The sequence below is a fragment of the Panicum hallii genome, chromosome 5 (genome assembly GCF_002211085.1).
Source record: "Panicum hallii strain FIL2 chromosome 5, PHallii_v3.1, whole genome shotgun sequence".
NCBI classification, from domain to species: Eukaryota; Viridiplantae; Streptophyta; class Magnoliopsida; order Poales; family Poaceae; genus Panicum; species Panicum hallii.
The window spans coordinates 53,696,249-53,705,662 of NC_038046.1; the positions used below are offsets into that span (position 1 = coordinate 53,696,249).

Here is a 9,414-nt window from a genome sequence, read left to right on the forward strand (position 1 = left end):
ATCTGCCTGCCAGCAAGCAGCATGTAACGGGTGCCGCCCAAGTGGTGGCCTGTTTATATGGGCCGACATATCGGCTAATCCATATACATGGGCTGCAACTTGAGCATAATAAATCCCGGCGGATCAAAATAAATTTTCGGCCCCTCCACGCACATTCAAAACGAAGGCCCGATTCGCTTTCCATCTGCACGCCGCATGCAACCATCCGATTGCTGCAGTTTGTTTAGCCCTTAGCCATGGAGACAAATGCCAACCAGCAGCAAATCTGTAACCTGACGGGCTCGCAATGACTGATAAATCAACCCGTAAAACGAAAGCTGCTAACCACCAGCGATTACGTGCATCTCGATCGTGCCTTTTGCGCGTGGCCCCGGTTAACCGGACTCGTATGCGATGCCTCTGCGAAAAAGAAAAGAAAACCCTCTGAACTGTGACGCGAGAACGATGGCCGATCTAACCATACTATATCCCGGGCTCTCTCTCAGGGATCGATACGCTACGACCTCTCCTCTCCTTCCTCCTCTTGGGATCTCACCATCCCATTCGCTGCTTGCTCGCACTGATTGCTGCTTGGATGGCATCTGATCGTATCGGTCGTCATCAAGCTTAATTGCTCGTCCTGCACTTCGTCGCCAGTTCCATACATCGGCCTCCCTTTTCATTTGGAAACTGTAGTGGTTACATGTTTGTATATATATTACTATATACATCCCCGGTGTGTGTTTGTTCTTGTTCGGTTGAATAATGCACACATCTGATCGATCATCCGGGCGTCCGTGACGGATTTGGACGAGCCGAAGCTATAAACTAGGACAAGGGCATCGCCGACGAGCTCAAACGTGCGGTCCTTTTCGAGACACGGCCCTGCCCCTGCGAACCACCGCGTCGGCCGGCCATGGCGGCGGCGGCTGCTGCTACTGTTGCGCCGTCCTTTATCAGCCTTGCATTGGGTAGGTATGCTGCCTGCAGCCTGCGAGTACGAGGCACCCAGCAAGGGTTGACAAGATTCCCCTTGGAGTGTGCCTCTTAATTCGATCGACGCCGAAAGCCTCCAATGATTCTCCCGTGCCAGAAATTAATAAGCTTGTTCAAACGAGCGAGCGGAGCTCCGGTTTTCATTCGTTTTCAGACAGAAAACGAAGCTTGAGCGTCCACAGCACGTTTCTGGGGATTTGCCAGCTAGCTCTCACTCTCAACTTGTGTCGGTGACTGATGATTTCGTTGACGGCTTCAAATTCCCTTGACGGTTTCATCAGCGGTGACGAACGAACGAACAAAGCTCAGGTAATTCGTCCGAACAGCTCGTTTAAATCCTCGCCAGAAAAAATCAAATATTTAACTACGGATGAAACTACAATTCCACTCCACATGCTTCTGCAATGTGTTGACGCAAATGATTGGCCTCATCACACAAGCAAATCATGCGTCGTCGGAACAAGTTTAAGCAGGCGCACGCCGAAGCACGAGATGCCAGTAGGTATTCTGATGACCCGGCGGCCGATGCCGCCATGTTGTGATGTGCCCACCATCTGCAGAGAATGCAGCCGACGGCGACTCGCCATCTAACCCTGTGATCTTAACCGCCAAGCTACCTGCAGATACAGACAGGCTACACAGCATGCTGATGGCCTTTCAGCAATTCAGCTCCAGTCGCTGTGTGGCCCCCTGACAGGCGATGCATGCGCTCAGGCACTGCTGCCAGGTCTTACTGCTACTTGTGAGCCAGCAGCAGATTGAACTCGGGTCTCGGGGTATATAGCAGGACATATGGATCAGCTGGCTGCCATGCATATTGCACAAATTGGTTTCTTTGGCGGCTCTGATCATCAGAGCTCGTTTTCCTTTGGGCACATGCAACATAGCCGTGCGAGCTAGCTAGCTGCCCTTCGTGCAGCAAGGTTCGCATCAGATTAGCAGACCATCTTGTCACACATGATTGAGCTACCTCGGGGATGGATTTATCATCATTTGACTTCCGTGCTTCAATTTAAATCCCCCCTCCTCTTTCATGATAGGAAGTGGTGAAATAAAACTACATATCGTATTCTTTTGCTGTTCTTTTTCATGGAGGGAGTGTTAGGAGGAAGTACGGATGGATTGATGGTGTAGGATTAGCTTTGCTAGGGTTATTTTACTTCGGTTGTGTACTAATGTGTAAAACACTAAAGCTGGAAACCTCAGCCAACTATCCTTTTGCATTTTATTAAATACCATATTCCTTTCCTTTTCTTTTATTTTCTTTTGCAAAAAATTCTATTTTTCACAAATCCTTTTTAGCTAAGAATACCCGAGTATTCCTAAGCCTCTCAATACCTGATTTTTTTTCTTTGTTCATGTGTAAAAATTAAAAGTTTATGCGTTTTTACAGGTCCAACATTTGAATTTTTTTATATCATTAATAACAATTAATTTATGCTAGAGTTATTGTAATTTACAACCAAAATTTTAATTTTCAAGTAGTGTTTGTGTAAATAAAAAGTTCCCATATCTGTGATTTTGAAAGCTGGAAAAAAATCAGGCATTAAGAATCTAAAAATGTTTATTAATTAGTAGGTAAGTCTTTTACAAATAAGTTGGAACCCCATATGAATTTACATAGCAAAAAAAGAAAATTTTCTGAAAAGAAATGAAAGTGTCATGTTTTTGTCCAAACTATATCCGCTTTTAGGGGCATGCACTATGCTAATTTTACACCATCCAAAATATCCTGGAATTTGTAGGGAACTGGAGTGGATGGGATGGTAGTTCGACCTTGAAGATCTGTCGATTTCTTAGGGCCTGTTCGTTTCCCACCCTCTAAACTTTAGACCCATCACATCAAAGAGAATCTTGCTATTTAGAAATATTAAATAAAATCTGTTTATTAAATTTTTTGCACAGCTGTGTGCTAATTCGCGAGACAAATTTAATGAGCCTAATTAATCCATAATTTGCCACAGTGATGCTACAGTAATTATTCGCTAATCATGGACTAATATACCTCATTAGATTCGTCTCGCGAATTAGCACTAGGGTTCTGCAATTAGTTTTGTAATTAGACTTTATTTAATACTTCTAAATGACAAGATTCTCTTTGACGTGACCCCTCTAAACTTTAGGTACCCGGAAACGAACACACCCTTAGGTACGTCAGTATTCAGTACAGGTGATGATCATGGACTCATGATAGTATCTGGTCCCCCACATATCCATTTGAAGTCAAGCACTAGCGGGGACAATAGTACTACCCTATGGCTAGAACTTTCTAATAAAAAACAATCGAGTGTCTGATTCATAAGAGGCCAACTATATAAGTGCATTCCTTAGTCTGAAAACAGGGACAAATCCAGTGCTAAAATGGTATCCACCCAAGCATTGCCTCCCTCCCTCCTCAACTGTAATAAGCCTCCATGTAAATTGTGTGTGATGTGGCGACCACAGAGGTCTCATGGTAATCTTGCTTTCAGGTAAAAAAGATTACGCCAAAGTGTACATCCGTATAATGATACAAAGCTCCAACTAAATGAATACACGTATACATGGCACCGGTGTACTGTATATACTACTATGCAGCTCTGTACTCGATCGGGCACGCAGGCAGGCGTCTACTGCGAGAGGTTGTTGAGCACCTGGAGCAGCACCTCCCTGAAGCGGCCAACGTCGACGGCGATGTCCTGGCCGTCCATGAGCGTCTGCCTGATGAACATGAACCCCTTCTTGTGCAGCGACGTCGGGTCGGTGAAGATCTTGTGCCCGCTGGGGAACTTGTCCTTGAGCGTGCTCTCGCCGACGCCCACCTCGTACTGGATGTACCGGAGCCCCATCGCCTCCGCCGGGTCGCCGTAGTCCGCCCGCGCCATCCACTGCAGCCCGCCCCACGGCACGATCTGCACCAGCGTCGCCCCCGGCGGCAGGAACATCATGTTGGTCAGCCCGGCGCCGTGCACGCCCACCAGCGCGTCGCACGAGTTGATGAGCGCCCCGACCTGCGCGATGTCGTTGCCCACGTCGGACTCGTTCACCACGGCCTCGAACCCGACCTCCTCCGCCGCGCGGACCACGGCGTCCAGGTTCAGGAGCAGCCGGGTGCGGTGCCGGGAGATGATCAGGAGCCGGGGCTTCAGGCCCGTGCCGTCGCCCAGCCGTGTCGGCGCGTCCCGGGGCAGCGACAGCGCGCGCCGGACGAACCGCGTGAAGTCCGGCGTCGCAAGACCGTCCGCGCTGCGCTCCCGCTCGATGATGAGCTCCTTGTGCGCGCGCAGGCTCACCACGGCGCGCGGGAAGCAGTGGACCTCGCCGGCGGCGCCGGCCTTGGCGAGGTCCAGCGGCGCGTGTCGCGACAGCTCGTGGAGGAGCTTGTCGTACTTGACCAGCCACCACGAGGCCACGTTCGCCATCACCAGCTGCACGTCGCCGCGGTACCGCTGCGCGGTGTTGTACAGCGGCACCAGCACGTCGGAGAAGTCGTGGAAGATGTTGCCCGTGTACCCGCCGATGGAGAACACTACCGCCGGCCCGGCGTGCGACCGCGTGCACCGCGGCGCGCCGGGCGCGTCGCCCGTCGACCGCACCGTGACCTCCGTGATCCGGCCCATGCACGTCTCGTCGCCCTTCCGCGGGTACGGCCGGACCCGGTGCCACTGGCCGCTGCCGGCCCCGGTCGCCGGGTCGACGACGACGAACGCCGACGCGTTGGCGTCCAAGCGGATGTCGCCGGCCATGTCGCATATGTCGCTGCGGAAGTCGGAGAAGTCGCACAGCGGCGGCCGCTGCTGCTGGTGGTGGTCCCCGCCGCCAGATCCTGCACTCGTCGTGACGTCACGTTGGTTAATTCGTTAGGCTCCACGATGATGCACTCCCTGACAAGTCTATGATTCTTTCTCGAAATGAATTCTTTTTCTTAAAAAAAAACACCAAGTTGACCAGTTGACAAGGTTTGGTCCGGCGTTGCTTTCGCCGTCCCGTTGCACTTACGTGCTGGCTCGTGGAGCTCCTCTTGCCGCTGCCGAGCTGGCTGCTCCTGGAGCTTGCTCTGACCGCCGCCGGCAGCTCGCGCCTTCCCCTCTGCACCAGACACCAAATCGAAATAAGAACGTGACATCACATCATACACAAGCTAGTAATTGGCACGGGTATCCGCCGTGCACGGCATGGTGGATTTTGTCGGTTAGGCAGCCTAGTCGGGGAGCACGGACCTGGCAGGTCGGGCGCGGTCGCCGTGATCTCCGCGGCGGGTTGCGCGGTGGTCGTCGTCGCGGCGGCGGCGGCGGCCGTGGTCACCACGGCGTCGTCTCGGACCTCCTTCTCCTCGGCACCTGCCGGGTTCCAGAGGTTAGCTTTAGCTAGTCAAGTTCTCGTCTTCGCGCTCGTGGAGCGGCCTGGCTCGTTCTCGCGTGCGCACGTACCTGGTGCTGGCTGGTCGTCGGGGTTGGACGCGGCGGCAGCGGCATTGCCGTCGCCGTCGCGCCCGGCCTCCTCCGGTTCTGCCGCAGCTTCGCTGGCCTCGGCGTCGCTCCTCTCCTCCACGATCACCGTGTCTCTGACCCCTGATCGGGACCAAAAAAAATGCTGAATTTTCACGAACTGAACCACGACGCAGACGAAGAGCATGATTTACGCTTGGCACCGTTGGCGACGTACATTCTGTGGCCGTCTTGTCGCCGGCGCTCTGCTCGACGCTCTGCCGCAGCCTCTGCCGCTGCTGCTGCGGCAGGATGTCCACATGGAAATCCCCACCTGATGAAAAAAGCACGCACGTTGACGCGAGGGGTCCAAGCAAAGGAGAAGATCACTGCTTCATCACTTCAGCGTGCAACTAATAGTTTTTCTCCTTTTTTTAAAAAAAGTTTATGTGTTCATTTAACCGTGGCAATCGGCGATTCAGCGCCAAGTTGATGGAGGAAACCTACCGAAGCCGGAGGAGGAGGTTCGCAGCGTCTTGACGGCGGCCGGCCGGCGCGCGCCGTCCAGCGCCGCCCTGGGGCTCACTGCAAGCAACCAGAGCGAACGTGTCAGCACTCTGCACGCCGTCGACGACGGAGCGAGCGCGAACAGCACGCCGCGAGCCAGGGGAAGGTGAAGTGCGCGGTCGAAGAGAAATGAAACACTGACCGGTGCCGAAGGCGGTGGCGTCGGGGCGGGAGGAGAGGAGGAAGACGAGGCAGAAGACGAAGCAGCCGCCGACGAGGGACAGCAGCCTGAACCGCTGCGACTCGAGGCGCAGCGGCTGCTGCTGCGGCAGCAGCCTGCCGCCCCTCCCGGCCTTGTCGCCGCCGCCGCCCTTCATGCCCGGCCCGCTGCCGTCTAGCTGGTTTGTCCTTTCTCAAGAAGCTCGGTGCTTATGCGTCTTCCTCCGGAAGCTAGCGTGATGATGCAAAAGCCCGGAGCGACTAGCCCCAGCCAATGGCGTCGCCCGATCCGAGAACTCGCTCTGGTTTTCTCTCCCTTTTCTTCTCGTGCAGGTCCTCGTAGGCTAGGCCCGCAGCCCGCTCGCTGGCTGGCTGGCCAATGGCGTCGCTCGATCGCGGGCCTGAGCGAGGCGAGCGGCAAGCTGAGAATAAAAACGGAAGGCGAGGCTGCGCAGGGCGGCTCTGCCTATATATCCTCTCGCCGTGCCCTGCGCTGCGCCTGTGCGTTCACGAGACGGCGCCGCCGGTTGGTGACGGAGCGTCCGGCTCGGGGTGCCGCCACCCGAACCGGACGTTTCGTTCTGCCGCGGATCGCGCGGTGATTGGACCGGCGGGCATGGACCCGGCGCGGGCCGCGACGCCCGGCTGCCTCTGCCTGCCTGGGGCTCGGAGTGGGCGCGTGCGATGCGAGGTTGATCGTGCATCATTGATTCGGGAGCATGACCCGGCCATGTTCTTCGTCTCCCCAGCTCAGCCAACACGTCGTGCCGGGTACTACTCGAGCGTTCGTGCAGGGGCATTTGTTTGTTTTTTCCTTCCCTTCGGGTCTTGGAATTTTCCATGTGATTCTCTTGCACTTTGCGTGCGCCCGTGGTGATGGCATGTTTGCGTTGATTTCTTTCTTGACCTTTTTTTTTATTTTGGGACTGCTAATCATCACAAGTTTTTTTAGATAAAGGGATAGCTCTATCCATGTATCTGTAGTCTGTGCGAGTTCTGCACATAACCATCTTTTAGTATATGTTCGTCCAATGGCTTTAAAAAGTACGGTTGTAAAATTACGTACACAATGACGTGTGACTGTTAAAACTCTATAATTTCGCTGCTTCTGAAGTGATGATGAAATTCGGGCAAATGCCCATGATGGAAAAATAAATAAATAAAAGCTAAGGTTGCAGCAAGACTCCCTCTTAATTTTTTTTGTCAGAGGGAAGACTGGCTTAGTGGTGGAGGCGGTATGAGTGAAGATTGGCTTAGTGGCGGAGGCGGTTTGTATGTATCCATTGGATTGGGGTTGGGAGAGACGATTGAAGCATTGAGGGTGCATGATTGGGTTGATTGACTCCAATGATTTATTCTGAGAGGTAATAAGGAAAGGTATGCAGGAAGAAGAGAATTAGCTAGAGGAAAACGAATTCCCGTTATTGATCTAGGTCAAGGGAACCAAAATTGGAGTATAGAAAGGGATGCAAAATGGTTGAGTTTACTATGCCTACCCTTTTTTTCCCTTTGGGCTCTAGTTTCGTTAAGAATTTAGCACACAGGACCAAGTCTTTCCTCACCTAGATCTCGCCCCCATTCTCCTCGTTTCATGGGCAAGTCAACCGTGCCAGAGACAGACAAATATGGATGCAGAATTCAATGTGCACCGCATGGGACGGTTGATCGCCACCACGGGATCAACTGAAGTAGCTAGCCAATTACACGCAAATCGCACTGACAGCCCAGTATTATTAGTAACTGCACCATCTGTCTCAGGCATTGTACTTGCATGTCAAGACCAACCCTCAGTGAGTGAACGTAACGATGGTGTCAAATGGGGTAAACATATTCATTTTTTTTCAGAAAAGACCATTATTACTCTTACGATTGGTTGGCAGATGGTAACTGATCCGAGCTATTAACGCCGTAGTACTATATTTTTTGTCAAAGAAAAAAAACTAATGCCCGCTACGAGCACACGGTGCGTGGTTGATAGCTTCACTGAAAGAAAGGCAGCATCCGATGGTAATTCTGCATCGTTGCAGTGCTACAGTGCCTGCTGCTAAGTGCCTATGTTCTATGGCATTGCTACTTTTTTTTTGGAAGAAAAAAAATACAAAACTAGCGGATTAATTTCGGTGTTTTATTGGACCAATGCAACAGGGAGACATATTCCGTGCCTCAGGATGCCTGGACACACGCATCGCCTTTGCCATGAATCATGCATGAATGTGGTCCTCGCCCGTGGACAGCAATATTCTTTCCTTGTACAGTTGAGGGAAGATCAGATAGTGATGCACCACTAACCTCCGGTAGTGTACTCTCTCTCTCTCTCTCTCTCTCTCTCTCTCTCTCTCTCTCTCTCTCTCTCTCTCTCTCTCTCTCTCTCTCTCTCTCTCTCTCTCTCTCTCTCTCTCTCTCTCTGAACAGAAGCTACGACGGCTCTATGTGCTACCTAAATCTTCACATGCGACATCAAATTATTGCTCATTCTTTTGGCCTCAAAACAGAAGCCCTCAAGCCCCTCATTTTTAGAATTCTTTTGCGGTTAGACATGTACGTAGCATGACTATAAATTATTGTCCGTGGAAGTTTCCCCTAAAACTAATCTGATTCACGTGAAATTCATACTCCATCCGTTCATCGACATAAGATGTATTTCGACTTGCCCGAAGAAAAATGTAAGGCGTATCTTGATTTTTTTTTAAAAAAAACAAGTTTTGATCAATAATTAGTTAAATTATATGCGTGTTTAGTGTATAAAACTTGTATCAATAGATTTGCACTGAAAGTGCTTTTAAGTACTATTTCAATACCAGTTGACACTATATGAATGAACGGACGGAGTACATCCCAAACAAATAGTGCTGAAAATGTATCTCTAGTTGTGCAGAGCAGTACAGTACTTCCATCTTTTTATTCGTTTCTTACTATGAGCGCCATCTATCAAGGCTATCAAGGACAACTGATTCGGCTATTTTCTTATCTTTGTGCAAGGACGAGTTGGCTCACTTCAGCCTCTTTATTCTTCTTCCAGCGCATACGAAATAAAGACTGCCTAGCTACTGCATCCAGAGACGTGTCTAGTTATAGCGTGTGTCCAGCCATGCCGCGCGCACACATACCGGTCCGAGTTGAAGGTGCAGCGGCATGGGCACATGAACCAGCTCGAGCGTACGTCCCTGTCATCGATCGTTTGGTGCCGTGGCTTCATCAGCTGGGGCTTAACAGCTTCTCTGAACGATTGATAGCTAGCAACTCGACCGATCACGGCGGCAGATGATCCAAATGTGGTGTACCGGAACTCGGAACTTTCCTGGCGGCC

The 9,414-nt window shown here is 51.6% G+C and overlaps 1 protein-coding gene across 1 annotated transcript; it reads right to left on the reverse strand.

The window, feature by feature from the left end:
* Nucleotides 1-3,370: 3,370 nt before the first annotated feature.
* On the reverse strand, nt 3,371-6,531 carry LOC112891908. The gene is made up of 7 exons (XM_025958911.1): nt 6,091-6,531; nt 5,889-5,966; nt 5,620-5,715; nt 5,385-5,525; nt 5,175-5,294; nt 4,954-5,043; nt 3,371-4,780 (listed from the first exon to the last, which is right to left on the reverse strand). Exons 1-7 carry the CDS (start codon nt 6,263-6,265, stop codon nt 3,585-3,587), a joined length of 1,896 nt encoding a protein of 631 aa, XP_025814696.1. The 5' UTR covers nt 6,266-6,531; the 3' UTR covers nt 3,371-3,584.
* Between the last annotated feature and the right edge of the window lie 2,883 nt (nt 6,532-9,414).

Bases quoted from the DNA above. Each gene is read 5' to 3' on its own strand.
- LOC112891908 (XM_025958911.1), bottom strand. From the start codon at position 6,265: ATGAAGGGCGGCGGCGGCGACAAGGCCGGGAGGGGCGGCAGGCTGCTG. The intron at 5,716-5,888 runs GTAGGTTTCCTC...TTTTTTCATCAG, and splicing joins AACCTCCTCCTCCGGCTTCG to GTGGGGATTTCCATGTGGAC. The intron at 4,781-4,953 runs GTAAGTGCAACG...CGACGAGTGCAG, and splicing joins GGAGCTCCACGAGCCAGCAC to GATCTGGCGGCGGGGACCAC.